Raw genomic sequence first — 19,135 nt, forward strand, 5'->3', positions numbered from 1 at the left:
TTTCTTTCTACTTGATTAGGTTCTTAGGGGCTCTTTCTGTAAAATGAGATGCTGAGGCTTCAAGAGATAGGTCACTACTATTAATGATACACAGTGCGTTAAGGCGGCCGGGTCATGCTACAGTCGGGTCTTCTCAACATACTCTCACAGATACGGTCCAGATGCACTGCATGCTGCTAGAACGCCGAAACCTATGGCTTGAAGTCGTCCATACAAATGTAAGTCTTCTGATCAAGTTCACTACCTTGCAGGACAGCTGGCATTGTCCCGATCTAGTAGGCAGGCTCAGGTAGGTATGTACTGTACCTACACCCCACAGTGTGACGGTGGGGAGCCAGCCAATGCAACCTCGACAAAGAGGGACGTCAACATGCGGGGCCTGGAACCTAACCCAGAAAGAGACGCTAGCTGGCAGCTTGCTCTCAACACCGAAGCTCATCAACCACCGCAAGCCCTCGATGGCCTGATCAACCCAAATATCCCCGCAATCAAAAGTAGACATTGCCAAGGAGTTGGGTTGTACTGTTGGCGCCAATACAAGGCTATTCATCCCAGATCCGAACCAAGAGCAGGACGATCATGGCCTAACCCCGAAGAGGTCATTAAGGTCCTGCAAGCCAGAAAACATTGATCTACCAAATCGAACATGGCGACCGGTACCCGAACCCGAGATGCTCTTGCAGGCATGAGAAAGACCCAAGCTGACCGAACACAGCAGTCCGGATCTGTGTTTGTGGCGACGAGGGGACGGGCAAGTCCAGTCTGATTGCCTCGCTTGTGAAGGACACCTTCGTCGCCAACAAGATCCAGTCTGTATTGCCCCAGGTCACCATTCCTCCAACCATCGGCACCCCCGAAAATGTCACCACCACCATTGTCGACACGTCGGCCCGCCCCCAAGACCGAACGACGCTGCGCAAGGAGATCCGAAAGTGCAATGTCATCATGCTGGTCTACTCAGACCACTACAGCTACGAACGCGTGGCCCTGTTTTGGATGCCGTATTTCCGCTCGCTGGGGGTCAACGTTCCTGTCGTGCTATGTGCGAATAAATCGGACCTCGCGGGCTCCGGCAACACGCCGCAGGTGATTGAGGAGGAGATGCTGCCGGTTATGGCCGAGTTCAGAGAAATCGATTCATGCATCCGCACGAGCGCCAAGGAGCAGCACAACGTCATCGAGGTCTTTTACCTCTGCCAAAAGGCCGTCACGCACCCAATAGCGCCTCTGTACGATCACAAGGAGGGGCAGCTGAAGCCCGCGTGCGTGGCCGCGCTGAAGAGGGTATTCTATCTGTCGGACAAGGATCAGGACGGCTATCTGAACGATCAAGAGATGCAGGAGTTTCAAGCTAGGTCCTTTAATAAGCAGCTATTGGCGGAGGAACTCGATAATATCAAGTTGACTGTCAGCAAGGCTGTGCCGACATGCAGCTCAGAGAAGGGTCTTGACCTTAAGGGTTTTTTGCAGTTGAACAAGCTGTACGCAGAAAAGGGTCGCCACGAGACGATATGGATTATTTTGAGGAAGCACCATTACACGGACAGCTTGAGTCTGGAAGACAGCTTTTTGCATCCTAGATTCGATGTCCCAGACTATGGTTCGGCAGAGCTCAGCCCGGCGGGGTACCGCTTCTTCATGGACCTCTTTTTGACCTTCGACAAGGACAACGACGGCGGCCTCAACGATCAGGAACTGGCAGCCCTGTTTGCCCCCACCCCTGGGCTACCGCAATCCTGGATAGAGACCTCATTCCCCTCGTCCACCCTCCGGAACGAGGCTGGTCACATCACGCTACAAGGTTGGCTTGCGCAGTGGAGCATGACCACCTTCCTGGAGCCAAAAACCACGCTAGAATACCTCGCCTACCTCGGCTTTGAGGGGCCAAACGTTCGCGATTCCACAACAGCCGCCCTGAAGGTGACCAAGCCGCGGAAGCGGAGGCGGAGGCCGGGCCGCGTCGAACGGAACGTTGTGCTTTGCTACGTCCTCGGCTCCTCAGGAGCAGGCAAGTCCTCCCTTCTCGACGCCTTCCTCAACCGGCCGTTCGATTCGCTCTACCACCCGACCATCAAGCCCCGCCGCGCGGTCAACAGCGTCGAGCTGCCCGGCGGCAAGCAGGTCTACCTGATTCTTGAAGAGCTCGGCGAGCTGGAGCCGGCCATACTGGAGAACCAGGCGAAGCTCGACGCGTGTGACCTGATCTGCTACGCGTATGACTCGTCCGAGGCCGACTCCTTCTCACACATTGTCGACCTGCGCAAGCGCTACTCGCACCTCGACGAGCTGCCCGCCATCTACACGGCGCTCAAGGCCGACCGCGACAAGGCGACGCAGCGCAGCGAGCTCCAACCAGACGCCTACACGGCCGCGCTGAACATGTCGGCACCCGTGCACGTCAGTGTCACGTGGAGCAGCATCAGCGAGCTGTTTGTTGCGCTGGCCGAGGCCGCCACCAACCCGAGCACCGCCTTCCCAAAGAGAGAGGAGCCGCCGGACCGAACGAGCCTATACATGGCGTTTGCGGCCACGTCGTGTGCTGCGCTCGCGGCCTTCATGATTTGGCGGCGGTCGACGAACTCCATGTAGCGCGTGGAGTCCTAGCTGCTCGTTGGTTGGTAAGGTGCTACTGGAATTCAGGTACAGGGCGGTCAGGTTGGAGTGCCTCGGGAAAGAGGAAGTGCGCATTTCAGAGGAGTCTTTTTTTGGTCGGGTAGTGAGGCGCTGGCGAACTCGGGGTTTTTCTTCTTGGTCATTGATTTCGAGAGCCACAGCTGCCCCTACCCCCAGCCGTTTGGCAACAGGGATGATGATACCCACACTCCTCCTTCAGATTCAGATGCAATAAGCATAGCATATAAGTGTTTAATCTCACCTTGTAATGCGCTTTTCCGTAGAGAACCCGGCTGATTCGCTTCCTTCACCATTATACGCAGGTCATTCAAGTGTGCGGGCTCAGCTCTCGGAACCGATCAGTGGAACGGAACTCCTTGTGAGAAGGAATGAGGCTCCGAAATTCTCTCACTTCCGGGACTATGCTAGTGTCCTCGACCATTTGGGGACTGAGGATGATGGGTATCTAGCTCAAGTATGGTGTTGTTCATGACCGTGATTCCCTTCTAACCGCGCACCCTTTTCGCCCTTCCCGTTCAAGAAAGGTTCCTAAAATGCAACCGAGAGCCTTGCCCGATGAGTGGTCCACTCCAGAAAGAGACCGCGAGCAGGAGATGATCATAACCGTATCCCATCGGCACAGATTTCCTCCTCGAGTTCGAAGGCATGCATGATACCGCAACAAGACCAACCTTCCGATTGCCCTCGCTCAGACCCTGTAGAAGCAAAACGCCACGTAAAAGCTGGCCGCTTCCATCTCCTCGTCTGAAACGAGTAGCTTGCCTGTAGCCCGATCCCGCACACCCATCCGCTCGCTCAACGCTCCCAACTCGCGGTCATCCTTCTCCGTCTCCCACACCTCGGCAAACGGCTTGTGGTACTGCAGCTCCAGGTTGTAGTCCTCGGCCAGCGCCCGGAAAGCCTCCCAGGGTACCACATATTCGGGCACCTCCTCGACGGCCTCGTGCAGGAAGAAGCTGTACTTCCATCCGAAGGGAGGGCGGAAGATGCCGTCGGCTGGGGTCGCGCCTGGGAAGCGCACCCGGTAGATCTCATTGCCCCATGAAGCCGTCTCTTCGGCTTCGCCTTCTTCTTCGAGCTCACCGTCTTCTTTTGGTGCCTCCTTTTCTGCGGAGGGGTCGGAAGAGGGTGTGTTCTTAGATTCTGCGGCGGCTTTTGCCTTCTTCTCCTCCATGCGCTTGTTGAAGGCTTCCACCTTGGCACTGATGACGTCCGAATTGGGAATGCACCCAATAAACCGGCCACCTTTCTTCAGAGAGCCGGCCACGTTCTTGAGCATCTGGCGTGCCTTCGCCTCGGATTCAAAGGCGTAGTGCATGCAGAACATCATACTGACCACGTCGAACCCGCGGCTGCTGCTGACGTTGGATGCTGAAAACCCAACCTGCCGCACGATGTCTAAATCATCGATGCTTTGGGCGTAGCAGTCCTTGACGTGGAACCGGGCTTCGAAGATCCGCTGCTGTTGGCGCCGGTGGCCGCCCCTACCGCCCCGCCCGCCGCCTCCGCCGCGGTTTATCATACTCCGGTAACGCTCTCTCGCCTGATCGATGGACACCTCGGCTGGGTCCAAGCCGACATATAGATCCACTGTTTGGGGCGCCTGCTGCCATTTGAACAAGTCTCCTCCTTTGCCGCATCCGATATCCAACACAAGCAGCTTATTGCCCGAGGTTATTCCTTGCTCCAGTGCCCCCGGCGAGTGGTCCTCATCTGGGGAGAACTTCTGAATGATGCAGCTCTTGACCCAATTGTTGAACGACCTCAAGCCCTTGATGCGACTATCCGTCTTGCGCCACTCGCGGCCGCGCTCTGGGACGGCATTGTAGTGTGCCCGGACCACGTCGTTGATTGTCGATCGCTGCTTCAGCTCCTCCGTGGCCGCCTGGTGTTGCGCCTGTCGTTCGCGTTCGAGAGCCCGCTGCCGGATCTGCTCGCGCTCGGCATCGGTGATGCGGGCGCGCTGGCCCGGTCGCTTGAGCTTGCGCGGGGGTTCGCCCGAGCCGCTTGCATTTCCGCTTGCGCTGGGCGAGGTCGACCGTTGCCGCTTTTTGGCCGGGGCTAGCTTCTTGGCGTCGAAAGGTTGAGGGAGGTCATCATTTTCGTGATCGCCCATGGCGATCCACGGGTCAATGGAGACGGGGCGCGGTCGGTGGTGTTCGAATTGCAGTGCAATCCAAGTGTCAATGTATCTTTCCTTGGTTCTAGCTCAACGATGGAACTGAAGCCGGAAAGTGAGTCGGCGTGAACAGGGAAGTTTGGAGGGCGGCTGGAAGGCACTCCTTGTGACTTTTGAATGTTACAAGGTGTTGGTTGGATAGGCGATGCAGTGTGATTGACAGGGTGATGGACCACGAGTTGAAGTGCAGGGACGATAACGTTCGGCGCACACCCAGCGGAAACAGCGAATCAGAGAACAGCCCGAGACCCCATCAGCAGCCCGCAGCAGTGACGCGAGCTTCTTTGCAGCCTTGCGAACCAAGCTCGAGCCAACTGACGCCCGCTGAGAACCGACAAGCAATCGAAGCGGCCTGTGACCTGCATCTGCATCCACGACCACATCGTGGTCCAATTTCCCAACCCGTGAAGCTCTATCCGAGTCGGTTTGATAGCCTTTCTGATACGGTCACGGTCACTTTCCCTCGACATACGTCCGGGTCCAACCAAGCTTCGCTTTCAATCCAAGGATCTGTCAACCCTCCACGCCCTCCCGCAACCGCCTTTCCCTATCCCACTCAACCACCACAGCCATGGGTTCAGACCCGCAATACGCGAAATGGCCCCTGCTGCCACTCGCTCAGCAAGTATTTACCCTCACCAACTCATACGCCTCCCGGACCTCGCAACAGGCGGCGGCCAAGCAGCTCCAAGATGCCATCTCCGAGCACAGGATGGCGCCCTTCTACCGCTACCTAGCACACCCGATAGATGGCATTCTCAATGTGGTTGGAGAGGGCGGTGCGAACGTCCCGGGCAAGGCACCGAGTAGGAAGAACAGCGCTGCGGGAATGATCGCGACGAGGAGCGCAACCGCTAGCATAAACCTGCCGTGGGACGAGGAGCTGTACCAGTCGCTGCATGCCGACAACGAGCGTGAGCTAGAGGAGTACCAAAAGGAAGAGGAGGAGGCAGTTGAGAAAGCTGGCGACACGGAGATTCAAGCTGCACGGGGCAAGAGGGCCGAGTTCTGGGCCAGAGTTGGTGACAAGGTGCGTGTCCCCATGCCAGCCATTTTTTGGCTGGAGCTGCTGACTGATCGTTCTATTCCTTCAGGAGAAAGCCATTGCCGCATACGAAGACGTCTTCGAGAAGACCGGCGTCCTCGGCACCAAGATCGACCTGGTGCTTGCAATCATCCGCATGGGGCTCTTCTACGGAGACAAGCATCTGGTCAAGAAGCACGTCGAGCGGGCTAAGACACTGGTCGAGAGCGGCGGTGACTGGGACCGGCGCAACCGATTGAAGGCGTACGAAGGCTTGTACCTGCTCACCATCCGCAGCTACAACCTCGCCGCGCCCCTGCTCCTCGACAGCCTGTCCACCTTCACCTCCTACGAGCTATGCACCTACAGCAACCTGGTCATCTACTCCGTGCTCGCGGGGTCCGTCTCGCTCAAGCGCGTGGACTTCAAGTCCAAGGTGGTGGATGCCCCAGAAATCCGAGCCATCCTCGGGGACGGCGAGGATAAGCTGCTCGCCCTGACAGGCGCAATCTCCGCGGGTCCGGGTGCCGACGACGCCGAGATGGAGGTGGACGCGAGCTCCGCCACGCCTGCCGGTTCCAAAGTCGCGGTCGTCAACCTGACAACGCTCGGCAGCGACCAGCCCGAGGCGGAGATGGCGGTGGACTTTGGTCCGCTCGCCCAGCTGGTCAGCAGCCTCTACAACGGGCGGTACAAGCTGTTTTTCCAGGCGCTGGCGCTCGTCGAGGAGCAGTTTCTGACGCAGGACCGCTACCTCCACGAGCACAAGAACTGGTTCATCCGCGAGATGCGCCTGCGCGCGTACCAGCAGCTCCTGCAGAGTTACCGGGTTGTTGGGCTCGACAGCATGGCGAACGATTTCGGCGTGACGGTTGATTTTCTGGACCGGTAAGAAACCTCCTCACTGCCTTTCTCCTTCTCCTGCTTTCCATTCCCGAACATAGGGAAAAAGATGGTTCGTGTGGACGATGTGTACTGACGTACAATACAGCGACCTCGCCAAGTTCATCGCCGCCGGCCGCATCCCCTGCACCATTGACCGCGTGGCCGGCAACGGCGTCATCGAGACCAACCGGCCGGATGACAAGAACAAGCAGTACCAGGATGTCGTGCGTCAGGGTGATCAGCTGATTACGAAGCTGCAAAAGTACGGGCAGGCGGTTCGGTTGAGAGGGAGTGAGAGGGCGTAGGCAGGAGTGGCTGTCGTAGCTTTAGAGGCCTGCCCGCTGCCACACGGGGTATAATAAACATGAACATCCGCATGACGTGAAATGCCCCATATTTCCGACGCACCAACATCAGGGGAAGTGTGGCATCCTGTGTATGATACCTATAAACGCAAACAACTGGAGAATGGGCCATGGAATGGTTACCTTGTGTATTGCACAGGACGGACGCAGTCACATGCACACGAATGCTTCAGGGTGCCCTCGAATTTTGTCTATGAACGAGACGCCGCGCTTGGCTATCTAAAGTCCAAAATCACCATTGCTCCACCTATGTTTGGGAGATCTCCATGTCAAATGCAATGGAAAAAGTCATCGCATATAACCAGGCATGCACGAGATCCAGAGCCCCGACGCTCGGCCGTTACGGGAGCCGACGCACGCCGTGCTTTCCTACCTTATAAGGCTTCTCAGGTGTCGAAGGATACACGGCTATGATCTCGGGTACTCTCACGCTTCCAACTAAACCGTCCGGTACCCACTCAGCATGCCACCCACGCTCAGCGGTACTTGTCCATGAACTCCTTGTGGAACTTGACAATGCTGCCCACCCACTCGGTCCCGGGCGCGAGGAAGGTGGTGCGGAAATGCAGCGTCCCCTCCTTCTGGCCGAACCCGGAGCCCGGCACCACACACACGCCCGTGGCCTCGAGCAGGCGCATGCAATAGAACTCGTCGGGGGTGCGGCCCTCGGCGGCGGCTGCCTCGGCCGCCTTCGGGGGCAGCTTGATGGTGGGGAAGAGGTACATGGAGCCCTGGGGCACGCCGCACTCGACGCCCTCCATCTGCTCGAATGCCTTGTGCAGGGCGGTGGCGCGCTCGCGCAGGCCGTTGAAGATGGCGTCGTACTCTTGCTGGTAGAGCTCGTAGGACGGCTCGCCGGGGCGGGGCGGGTTGACCATGAGCTCGACGAGGCACTGGCCGATGACGGGGGCGCAGAGCATGATGGAGACGAACTTGTAGATCTCGGCCTGGACCTGCGGGTCGAAGCCGACGAGCTCGAAGTAGCCGCCGCGGTGGCCGCACTCGCCGACCATGCCCTTGGACACGGAGTGGAGCGAGGCGAGCTCGACGTCGTCGTACACGCCGGGCTTCTCCTTCTGCATCTGGCGCAGCATCCTCTTGAAGCTGATGAACTCGCCGATGAAGACGTTGGTCTGGTAGACCTCATCGGCGAGGACGACCAGGCGCTGCTGCCGCGCGAAGTCGATCACGGCGCGGATATCCTCCTCGGACAGGGAGGCGCCAGTGGGGTTGCCGGGGTTGATGATGACGATGGCGCGCACATCGACACCCTCGGCCTTGGCTTTCTCGTAGGCCTCCTTGATAGTGCCCAGGTCGGTGCCCCAGTTCTTGGACTCGTCCAGGTAGTACGGTACACAAGCGGCGTTCAGGACGGAGAGCGAGGCCGTGTACAGGGGGTACTGCGGGATGGGGACCAGAATGCCCGACTTCTCCCCAGCGCAGATAACGTGCAACAGGGTGTTAACACCGGAGGAGGCACCGGCAGAGAGGTAGATGTCGGCCTGGTTAGCAGGGAAGCCATCACGTCCTGTTTCGTTTGGTCAGCCCTGACCAGTCTTCCGCCATCTAATCGTTGACCTACTCTCGAGGAACTCGGCGATGCTCTGCCTGATGGCAGGGACGCCGTTGCTGGCACTGTAGGCACCTACGGAGCCTACCTGAGCCAGCAACCTCTTGGCCCGCTCCAGAACGTCCGGCTTGTAGCCCAGGTGGTTCACTAACACATCGGCCTTCTCGAGCAGGGCTGGATTCTCGAGGATGCTCAGGACCTGGCGGAAAAAGGTGATGGGCTTCTGGTCCAGCTGCTGAGGGTTACCAATGTTGGCCGAGATGACCTCCTTGAAGGGCAAGCCGGCGGCCGGGCCATTCAGCAGCGCGGCACGGTACTCCTCCGACTTGACGGCCAGCTCACCACGCACGGCGTACTTGGCAGCCCGGACGTGCGGGTTGATGTTGTCGATATTGAGTCGTCGGCCGGAGTTGGACGCCATGGTGCGCTTCTGCTGAGATGAGCGACTCCGGAAGGCAGGTGAAAAGACGCGGCCCGCACAATCCGGTGGCGGGGTAGCAGAATATATTGGCGGGGCACCAACTGTCAGACTGGAGACGTCTGCGGCAGAGAGAGCGGGCTGTCAGATAAAACACCAGCGACAGGGGGGCTTGTTTGGAATTTAAGGTTAATAAGTCGGGTATCCCGACAGGTTGGGTTGCGGGGCAACTCAAAAGTCTCGAAGGGCCACTGTTCTTCCTTCTTCCATGAAGATTGGCAGAGACAACGAACAAGCGGGGGGTCGCAAAGAGGAAAATGGGAAGATGACTGAAAACACTTGGGCTATAGCCAGCCGAAGGCATCAGTGCATGAGTGCGAGATGGCTTGTACAACTAGTGTACCACAATACCTAAGGTAGGTAGTATCATGCCATCCAATGTATTTGCCTCAGCGGGCTATCCCGGAACTGCGCGGTAAAGAGCTGCTACATGACCTCGGGAAGTGAACGCCCGGCGGCTGCTTCATACAAGCAGCGCGGGATTTGAGGTTTCAATACTGGACTCGAGAAGTTGATTCCGAGTGGAGCGCGCTCCACGCCGGTGCGCAGTAAAGGCCGGCGGTGACTTGACCTGAAACAAAAAAAGCAGGCGCTGGGGCAAAGAAATCCGTTACCTCTTCGCTGGACAGGACCCTGCAGCAATGGCGGGGCCAACCGCGCACCCTGCCCCAGTGCCCGGTTGACTGCCGCTCCATGGCGAGCAATATGCACCATTGAGGGTGCCATTTGGCAGCAAGTTCGATGTTGGTCAGTCGATTCCAAGAAAAAAAAAGCTGGGGAAGTGTGAGGGAGTGGGGCGCGCTGGTTTGTCTGGGGCGGTTATGTGCGGCTGATGCCGTGAAGCTGGCAGTAACAGCTAGGTGCTGATGGTGACCACAAGCTCTAGTGCTGAGAGACGAGGGAGAGTGATAAAGCGCTCGAACATCGATGACTCAGAAGGATGGATATATGGACACCTAGAGCTAGAGATTGAGGGCGGTCTATCTAACCTGCCGCTAGATCAAGCTTAGCTACTGTACTACGGATACCTAGCAAGAAACTCCAAGGGCTTAGCTCCTCCACGGCAACGAGAGGGGGATCGCGGGATCTCCAAGCACACTGGATCTTCCATTGGGTGGCTTATTTATTCAAGGTAAACACGTAACTACTACTAGTACGCACATGCTACGTAGGATGTCCGAATTCGGGCCTAGACCAGGGATAATGTGTTCCGATCCGAATTCACTCCGATCCGGGCCCTCCGAGTCTCACACCGCCCGTGCGATCCCCCTTTTTTCGGAGCTACGCTATCAGGAACCGGAAGGGTCATGGCAAGAATCGCTGTGCAACCGTTTCGTCGGGACATCGAGGTTCCATTTTGAGCCAAGTTTTGTCCTTAAGCCTATTAGGCTCTTGCCCCGAGAAACTGTGATGACAGACAGGCTGAGGTAATTGGTACTACTCGTACTAGTAGTCGCTTTGCAAAAGAGGTCACATCGAAGAATGCCCATAGATAACCCTAACCCTTGCATCCGGCCCGAGCTCCGACGCCATTCCCCGTCCAAGCCTTGCGGGCTCGCCGGACCGCTAAATCTTTACATCGAACACCGACGACCCGCCGGCGACCATCGCGAGCGACAAACGATCCGCGAAGCAGCCAGGAGGAACGAGGGCCGCCAGCGCCATAACACCAAAACCCCCAGACTTAACATGGCGAAGAAGGGTAAGGCTAATAGACTTCTTCCCCCGCGATCCTCCGCGCCTGTCAAACTGACACTTGCCCAAAAAAACCAACTGAACAGCGAAAACACGCATTATCAACGTGCGCCTCCTGTCCATGGCCATGACGGGCTATTTCTACACCTTCACACGGCCCCGCACGGCGCTGCCCATGAGCATGATCAAATACGACCCAATCGGTACGCGGGTTCCCTGAGCTGCCCCTGGAAGGCAGGGACTTGTCGCCTTGGGCGAAGAGAACACATCGCCGGTCGTGGTTGGAAAAGACAAAGAAGGGCGGATATCGCTAATAGATATTTATTGGGACAGTCCGGCGGAGAGTACTCTTCCTCGAGCAAAAACGGAAGGGCAAATGATTCGGCGCGTGAAGTGTGGAACGAGTGATGGACTGCGGGCGGACGGCAAGTCATCTCGAATCACGAGATACGGGATACTGAACTGGAGAAGTCGACTGACTCGACTCACCCGACTCGGTTCAGATCTTCTTGGAGCTTGGGCGGCGGTCCCAACCGCCAACGCTTCGCCAAGGGCGTGTATTATATGGGCTCGCCAGTGTACAGCATGACAGGGCGCGGGAGTTATAAGGTTTCGAGGACAGGACAATCTAGAGCAATCACGACAAGACTCGTACTGCGGTGACAGGGTCTTACCTATCGAGTGAGGCAAGACCGTTAATAAGTCGCTCATCGAAACGGGGAAACCGGTCCGAACACTTGTATATTATGAACGGACTCTGTTACCGGAAACGGAACCCCCAAACATATGCGCCGCAGCAATCTTCAATTCTCGCACTTCCCTGATACAATTGCACCAAAAGAACCTTCACGACGCCTAGAGTCCTTGGTGAGCCGACCTAGCAATGTACAAGTACATGTTTCCCGTCTCACTCTTCCATCCGACTTTTCAGCAAGTTCAGGGTGGTTGAACACACCAAGCGACTCATGGAGTTGCTAATGCAACGTCCTCCAAAATACTGAGCAACCCCAGCGTGCAAGTTCCCGCTGTGTCAATCCCGGAGGGAAAGAAGCAGGTTCTCATCGGCATTAACACCCTGAGAGAAAGTGATTGTGTCCTGGGACTCTTCCTTCCGCCGTGGCCAGTACCTAGATTGCGATGGTGACTGTGACCGCAATGCACCTTGGGGATCGGGTTTTCCAGCAGCAGTCACAAGGCCTCTCTCCGCCTTCCTTGTGCCATATGTCCGTACATTCGCCGGTCTTGTGGCCAGAGCTCGGCCTGTGTTGGCCGAGGAGGTCCTATGCGAGCCCGGTGGTCCAACGGCTGGATTTCCCCTAGAACTGCGAGTCGTTCTGGCCTCGATGTTCTGGGAGCCGTTGGCGAAAGTGTGGCGCTGCTGATGGTAACCCTCCTCGCCTCCATGCTGCAGCGGAACTTGGAGCTGACGGTTTGCCGTCGGTTCTTCACCCGATCCGGGTAATCCTCCTCCTTCCGCTTGCTTCAAGCTGTGCGAGTGTCCAATAGATCCATTGGATGTTGCAGTTTCTGGCCGTCTCCGTCTGCTACGTCGCCTTGCCTCTGCCGATGCGCTTTCAGTGGGCTCAGCATCCCAAACCGGAACGGCCTCAGTCTTCATCTGCTCGCGTCCTGGGTGATCGGGGGTGGTCCCTTCCGTGAAGTACTCGTCGTGTTTTCGTTTGAACACTCCGGGCCCCGTAACAGTGTCCAGTTCTCTGGATGCGCTTCTGGTGGCACGCTTCATGATAGACCTTGGCTGCAAAGCCCCTCTCCTCCGGACCTTCTCCTGGTCGATCGAGGGGGGAATTGGTTCATTCGGAACACTTGCTGGGCTGCGAACGATAACACGTCTCACGTGATGTAGTGTCGATGCGTATGGGAGCGGGTCATTCTCAGCAGACGTACCCTCCGCGGCATTCTCGTCCGTCACCGTATGCTTAACTAGCACTCTGCCGGCGGCGTCCTCCGCCGACTCACCAGCTTTGCTCTGGCTCTTTAGATCAACCCGCGGGCCCTGGATATCCTCGTTCAGAAAGGACTCTGAGTTTTTCTCGCGCAGCAGCAGATTCAGGTGCTCTCCCGGGATTTCGCTTTGCAATTTTGGAGAGAAAGACAGCTGTTCCAGGGCACGTATCACCTCTGCCCTGATCTCCTCCTCGCTTCTGTCGCAAGCTCCGAGGGAGTCCAGGGCGTCAGTATTGAGAGCTTCTTGGGACGCCCAATGTTTGAGGCCGGAAATGAGCGCTTCAAATCGTGTATGCTGAAGTCGGTTCTGCCCCTCCAACTCAGCGGTTCGAGCCTGGGCGGCCCTGAGTTGCGCTTCTAGGTCTGTGACTCTAGATGTCAATCTTATCTCTAGTCCCTCTAGGTTAGCTGAACGTTGCTCCAAGTCTTGCGCAATCATCCGTTCCTTTGCTTCTGCCTTGGAAAGGGTTTCCTGCAGGGAACATATGGTGAAGGCAGCTCGGGACTCGTTGCACTCCTTTTCCTGAAGCTTTTGCTTGAGACTTTGTAGCTCAACGGCCAGCGAATCGCGTTGCTGCTGTGTTTCGCGGAGAAGCTTCTCAGCCTGAGCGTTGGCTCTCTCCATATCAATCCGAGCTTCGCGGCGGGCTGTCTCCGCAGCCTGTTGAGTTGCGACACCCAGAGACTGATCCTTCTCCTGGACTGTCAGAGCAAGCTTCTGGAGGCTAGAAGCGTACTTCTGCAGTTCGGAAGCAAATGATCTCTCCTTAGCGTCGAGTGTCCTCTGCAAATCGGCCATCGCTGCCGCTTTAGACTCAAGTTCTTCTCTGAGTTTGCTTGTTTCAGCCCCCGACCGTTCCAGGCGTCGAATCTTGTCCTCGTTCTCATCCTGCGCTGCATCCATGGCAAAGAGGTTTGCGTCAAGCTCATGGATTTGTTGCGCTTGCTTTTCCGTAGTCTCCCTCAGGGCTGCGAGCTCCTTGCTGTGTTCCTCGCATTCGGCCTCCTTTCTTCTGTACAGTGTCGACAGCATTCCATTTTCTTCCGCTTTCTCCGCCAGCTGTTTACTCAATGACTCGAGTTGGTGATCCAGCCGCTCCCAGATCTTTTCCATGTGGGCCTCGAGACTGGTCGACAACTGGCCTGTGGCATCTCTTGCCGCATCTCGAGACTCTAGGATCTTGTCAAGCTTATTCGCGACGCTTCTCCAGTCAGCTGCACCGTCGGAAGTGGCTGTTAGGCCGGGAGGCGGCTCACCCGTTCAAAGATTCATGCTGGGCTTGTCGAATGCTGGCCAAAACGTCAGGTTGTCTCGAAGCGATGCTGCAGAGCGCCTCCAGACGATTGGTAACGAGGTCAAGTCTGCAATGATATCAGATACGTTTCCGAGACACCCATATTCAAGAAATACTTGCCTGTCCCTGATTGTCTTTGCCGAACTTTCATGCTGCTCTTCTGCCTTTTCCTGCTGCTGGCCGAGCTTGGCTAGAATCTCCGTACCCTGAGCAGCAAGTGCTTCGAAGTTGTTCGAAGTAGCTTGAAGGTCCCGCAGTTTCTGGGATAGGGCACGAACAGAATCGCGTTCTTTCTGGAGCTCGGATTCTTTCTCCTCAGCTTGCCGTGTCAGAGCGTCAATCTTTCCGTACACTATTTAAAAGATCAGCCTCTGCGTTGAAGCAGTCTGTATGGATCTCCAGGGCTCACGCTTCAAGGCTTCACTCTTGTTGTGCGCGATGGTCTGGCGGACCTTCTCCATCATCTGCTCCCTAATTGCTTCCGCTTTCTGGACCGTAATCTCTGCCTCGGTGGCTTGAAGCCTCTCCATTGCCCGTACTTGCTCGATTGCCTCGCCCCAGTGCTTCTTTGAGCGAGTGTAGAGGTCCTGCTGCTCTTGGATTGCAGAATTGAGATGCGTCTTGCAGGTGCGGTACTTCTCCTCGAGTCTTCGAGCCCGGTCCTCAGAAGCCCGCAACTTGGCTTCGATGTCTTTCAGTTGCTTCATAAGATCCTGCTTGGACATATGAAGATCCTCGAGGTCTTTGGCCTGGGCATCAATTTGGGATGTTTGCCGAGCAACGTGCGTGGATTGTTCGGCAAGTTCCTGTCTGAGCCGTCTGATATACTTGTGATATCTCACCTTCTGCTCTTCAAGTGCTTCGTGTTGCTGTTGTGTGAATTGATTGATGATCCCAGCCATGCCGGTCGTGAACTCGTGGTTGATAGCCACCCTCCGCTGCCGTAGCATTGGACTTGATGCAAGCGACCCGCACCTGGACCTTTGGGTGTGGTCAGTTTATGTGGAACACTAACTTGGAAGAGTAACCAACCTCTGCTTTGATACGTTAGAGCTCCGCGACTCTGGACGAGATGGTCGAGATCCATTTGCAGGTCTCTTCGGCCTGTGCAGTCCTGTTTCCCTCAGTGGGCGGTTTGCTATCTGATTCCGATGATGCTTGTATGCGCGCGTGAGGTCGCTGGATTCCCCCCTTGGCAAGAGAGGAGAATAATGGTGTTTTTCGTCTGTCTTGTCCTCCTTTGCTATTGAGCGTAGATCTTCCTGCTCGTGTTTGTAGTACTCATATCGTGGGCTCTTGATATGGTCGCAATGTTGTTCCACATCGGGGGATGTGCGGGCGCCTGAACCAGCCCCGGGTTCATTCATTGCGGCAGACGTTAGGAGTAAGCGCTGAACTCTGGTTTGACGGTCACTGACTGACACAGCAGGCGTTTTCTCGGCGAGAGGGGTCCGGGTGTGTGGCGAGTCCGGGAAAGGAGGCACTTCAGTTCCCTGATCGTGTTTCTTCGTCTCAGACCACTCGTAGATGCCATTGTTTCTCTTCTCCTCAATGTTCTGACCGGTTATCTGGGTACTTGCTTGGGAGCGAACCGAGAAGTCGAGTGGGAAGGAATCACTGTTAGTGGCATTCGCAGCTGCTCCTCGCGGCGTAGAAGTAAGATGGGACCGAGAACTCTGAGCCTTTTTGGCCATGGGAACTGGGGAGGTCCTTTCCGAATGCTGGGGATGGATATCATGGTGAATGGGGACCTGTCGCCCTGGAACTTTTGTGAAATGGTCAGGGGCTAGTCGTATCGCCGGACCAAACTGGTAACCCCTTTCTAGGTCTGGCAGCCTGGAAAGACTTGGAGGCTTTTCCAACAACATGGTTTCTCCGGAAGCATCGAAACGGTTTGTTTGCCCCTGGGGTATGACCTGGTGATTATGCCCGTCCTTTTCTGGAGATGTATGTAGAGCAAGCGAGTGATCTTGCTGCTCTAGTGGAACTTCACGGTCCTTACCGTGCAACACGACATTCGCCGCAGAGTCACTGAGACTTCCTGTGATCGGAATCATGGGACCGGAGGCCAGAGCCTGTCCGGGCGATGAGTTCGCCATGTCGTTGAAGGCTGCGTTTCTCAGCGGGGAGTTTGCACCGATTGGCGGATTGTTCTGCTAAGCCCGGAGCTCGTAGGGTATGTGGCCTTTGGATAGCAATAGGAGTGTAAATGCAATTCACTCGTTGGGGAATAAGGTTGTGCCTGACTCAGGGAGATGTCTTCTGCATTGGTACATTGGCAAACCTGGCGCGCCCTTAAAGAGGACTGGGTTTAGAATGCAATAGCTGAAGTTTGGGCTTCAAGTTTCCTCCGGGTGAAGTTTGGATCTGGAAGGTGGGTGTGCCTTCGGAACCCATCGTCACCAGGTCTGTCGTTCCTTCCTGTTTTGACAATGACTACTACTACTAGTAGAGGTAGTACTGAGAGTCCGAGTTCCGGGTTGGAACCTGGTCAAGCTCAGACGGCCCCGGGGTCCAAGTTCAATCTGTGGGCATTTTGGGATGGTTTGAAGGTTCAAGTTGCTTACCCCTTCCCTATCTTAGGTCATGTCCCGGCATCCGATTTCGAATGTACTTGTACAAGCACAACTGAACATCTTGCAGCGGTGTCCTTGCAGTCTCCTAAGGTAAGGTGAGCAGAGTGAAGAATGAAGCCTGTTCAAGTCCCTCCAGTCATCAGGTCTTCGAGTGGACTCAGCAGATGACTGATATATGTGAGGGATGAGGATGTTGAGGCCATGCGATGACCCTCGCCTTCCTTTTTCCAAACCTACCTAGTTTCCCTGCATGTCTCTTAGAGCAACTATCGAACGTTATCCGCGAGGTCGTAGCCTAATATTGTGTGAATGGTAGCTTGAAGACGTGTTGTGTCCTGCTGCCGAGAAACCTACCTAGACGACCGGCAGTACTTGCTAGAGAGCGACAGAGATGAACCGGGGTCAAACCTGGAAAATGTACTGTCCTTTCTTGTATCTAGTCAGTTACGCTGAACTAACCTGAGGGCTTTTGTTCAACCTTGAAAGCGTTGAGGCGCTTCAGATGGTGGACTTCCCCGTCCCCTTGCCCTATCTACGATGTGGGCTAGAGGCGCCAAGTGACACGCATCTGCTACTCTGCAGCCGCAGGAATAACTGTCAAAGTTCAGCCTGGCAAGGGACGAGTGTGTGGGAGAGCTTGAGGCATCAGAGTAACCTTCGGAGCGTACTATAAGCCGCTGCCATACTCTCAGCGCATATGGCCATTCTCGTTGAAAATGAATGCTGGGGGCATGCCGGCGAGACTCCCAAAAAGCGAGAACGGCTTCAGAGCTTCAGAGAGGATCAGTAAAACAGCGATGCTCGCTCAGACGAACAAACCAGCTCCCTGCAGCACATATAATAAGCACAGGCCCGATACAACAGCGTCTGGAAGCTTGGGGCGGTGTCTTGTTCTTACACTGGTCCTCATCGTCCGGCCCTTGCGCCTCATAGCGGATATCTCAGGTTAAATTTGGCATACCCCGCCTTCTCGACTCCATGCAAGATACGAATCTGCGTCCATACATCCTGTGCCTTAATGGCGCGTATCCCGCCAAAGCACAAGCCGAAGTTGTACTACGGTACACAGTGACGGAAGAAGGTGATGTGACGTGATGGTCCGGTCCAGACATCACGGCCCTCGAGCCGCCGTCCTGCGCATCAACCTCATCCGATTGGTCAACACCCAAACATACCCCTGATGTTGTGGGCCTTGGTCCTAGATCGGACAAGGGTCCCTCTGGGCCCCTGCTGCCCAACGACAGTCGTCAATCGTCGACTCGGTTGCCCGATTGCTTGATGCAAGGTGCCGCCACATGGCCGGGCGCTTGCGGGAACAAGCTGATCCCCAATGAGATGTCGAGGATGGGAGCGAAACTATGGTGGATGAAGAGACGGGTCTCGCATTAGACTGCTTCAGGAATGGGTTTAAACGCATGCAGCCAGTGCGCTGCAAGTGCCGAGCCTGAGGGGGGCCCATGCAAACCCACCAAAGAAGGTTATCAGAGCACACATGCTCGTTGACTATGCTGTGTGATGAGAAGTCTACTATAGGAGCAAGGGAAGTACTATCTATGTCACATCTTGAATGGGTGACGGCTTAAGGAAGACCCGAAGCCCCATCGTCCCCCAATCTCACTCAATGTTCCAGGTTTGGGTGACACCCTCCAGTGGTTTGTCTCACTCAGTCTTATTATGTACTCGCATGCCACGCCCTAGTTCCATCCTTCGCAACCATTCCCTCCCAGCTGTTTTCCCATTCATTCCCGCCGCTGCTGGTCTCGCGGTCGCCTGATTTATCGTCCCACTTGACCCGTACACGACTTCCTCGGGAGACATCGCCACACCAACAGCTAAACAGGCGACATAACGAAACAAGATGGCGGAAACCACGGGAGACTTCCCGCTCGCGAGAGCCGACGATGGTTCATACGCTGGTCCTGAGGACACGTTCGACGGCAGTGTGGCCGGGGCATCCGGCACCTCCACCGGCGGGATGGTGTTATCTAGCGGGGCGCTCGCAGCCATTATCGTAGTCGTCGTTCTGGTGGCGCTGGTCGGCAGTAAGTACAACTCCCGCCAGAAAACCCCTCCCTGCTGTCCCGCCAGATGGCATGCTGACTCCGTCTGCGCAGTTGCTAGCATGGTGCTATTCTGGGTCGCCAAGAAGCGCGAGTGGACGGTGAAAGAGACGCTGCGGAGGTCAGCAAGGAAGGTAGTCACGGCACTGACACCGCGACGAAGCGAGTTCCCCAAATCAGTCAAAGAGTCCTCTGGAAGGGGAGGGCGGAGCAGGCTAGACGACGTGCCACCGACTCCTAGAATCAAGCCGGAGTATCTCGATTTGGAAAAGGGGCTTGAAAAGCCGAAGAAGAAGCGCGCGAATTTTAGTCGCAAGTGAGAGGGGTCGGAGGGATAGAAGAGAGGGGTGTCCGGCCGGCTTGAGGCTGGCTCAGGGAAGGGCGAGCCTGGCGGCAATGGAATGACGAT

General features: G+C 56.2%; 7 protein-coding genes across 7 annotated transcripts; 4 read left to right on the forward strand and 3 right to left on the reverse strand.

Moving 5' to 3' along the window:
• Positions 1 to 423: 423 nt before the first annotated feature.
• On the forward strand, positions 424 to 3,009 carry B0T15DRAFT_540444 (EF hand associated-domain-containing protein). Its single transcript, XM_062869787.1, has 2 exons — positions 424 to 656; positions 716 to 3,009. Exons 1-2 carry the CDS (start codon positions 647 to 649, stop codon positions 2,587 to 2,589), a joined length of 1,884 nt encoding a protein of 627 aa, XP_062719295.1. The 5' UTR covers positions 424 to 646; the 3' UTR covers positions 2,590 to 3,009.
• B0T15DRAFT_540446 (mRNA capping enzyme-domain-containing protein) lies at positions 3,010 to 4,958 on the reverse strand. The gene has a single exon (XM_062869788.1). The coding sequence runs from the start codon at positions 4,748 to 4,750 to the stop codon at positions 3,323 to 3,325; it is 1,428 nt and encodes a 475-aa protein (XP_062719296.1). The 5' UTR covers positions 4,751 to 4,958; the 3' UTR covers positions 3,010 to 3,322.
• Positions 4,959 to 5,125: 167 nt separating this feature from the next.
• B0T15DRAFT_439094 (26S proteasome subunit RPN7-domain-containing protein) lies at positions 5,126 to 7,250 on the forward strand. The gene is made up of 3 exons (XM_062865881.1): positions 5,126 to 5,843; positions 5,908 to 6,725; positions 6,829 to 7,250. The coding sequence occupies exons 1-3, from the start codon at positions 5,385 to 5,387 to the stop codon at positions 7,025 to 7,027; spliced, it is 1,476 nt and encodes a 491-aa protein (XP_062719297.1). The 5' UTR covers positions 5,126 to 5,384; the 3' UTR covers positions 7,028 to 7,250.
• A 282-nt stretch (positions 7,251 to 7,532) lies between these two features.
• B0T15DRAFT_277798 (pyridoxal phosphate-dependent transferase) lies at positions 7,533 to 9,319 on the reverse strand. Its single transcript, XM_062863538.1, has 2 exons — positions 8,670 to 9,319; positions 7,533 to 8,615 (listed from the first exon to the last, which is right to left on the reverse strand). The coding sequence occupies exons 1-2, from the start codon at positions 9,076 to 9,078 to the stop codon at positions 7,564 to 7,566; spliced, it is 1,461 nt and encodes a 486-aa protein (XP_062719298.1). The 5' UTR covers positions 9,079 to 9,319; the 3' UTR covers positions 7,533 to 7,563.
• Positions 9,320 to 10,824: 1,505 nt separating this feature from the next.
• Positions 10,825 to 11,210, forward strand: B0T15DRAFT_496066 (uncharacterized protein; the record flags this gene model as incomplete). The annotated part of the gene is made up of 3 exons (XM_062867154.1): positions 10,825 to 10,837; positions 10,917 to 11,033; positions 11,164 to 11,210. The coding sequence occupies 3 exons, from the start codon at positions 10,825 to 10,827 to the stop codon at positions 11,208 to 11,210; spliced, it is 177 nt and encodes a 58-aa protein (XP_062719299.1).
• A 650-nt stretch (positions 11,211 to 11,860) lies between these two features.
• Positions 11,861 to 15,457, reverse strand: B0T15DRAFT_402314 (uncharacterized protein; the record flags this gene model as incomplete). Its single annotated transcript, XM_062865153.1, has 5 exons — positions 11,861 to 13,997; positions 14,053 to 14,157; positions 14,190 to 14,431; positions 14,630 to 15,071; positions 15,123 to 15,457. 5 exons carry the CDS (start codon positions 15,455 to 15,457, stop codon positions 11,861 to 11,863), a joined length of 3,261 nt encoding a protein of 1,086 aa, XP_062719300.1.
• A 3,067-nt stretch (positions 15,458 to 18,524) lies between these two features.
• B0T15DRAFT_496068 (uncharacterized protein) lies at positions 18,525 to 19,046 on the forward strand (the record flags this gene model as incomplete). Its single annotated transcript, XM_062867155.1, has 2 exons — positions 18,525 to 18,708; positions 18,781 to 19,046. 2 exons carry the CDS (start codon positions 18,525 to 18,527, stop codon positions 19,044 to 19,046), a joined length of 450 nt encoding a protein of 149 aa, XP_062719301.1.
• Positions 19,047 to 19,135: the final 89 nt, after the last annotated feature.

This window comes from Chaetomium strumarium, assembly GCF_033439665.1.
Source record: "Chaetomium strumarium strain CBS 333.67 chromosome Unknown B0T15scaffold_6, whole genome shotgun sequence".
NCBI lineage: Eukaryota > Fungi > Ascomycota > Sordariomycetes > Sordariales > Chaetomiaceae > Chaetomium > Chaetomium strumarium.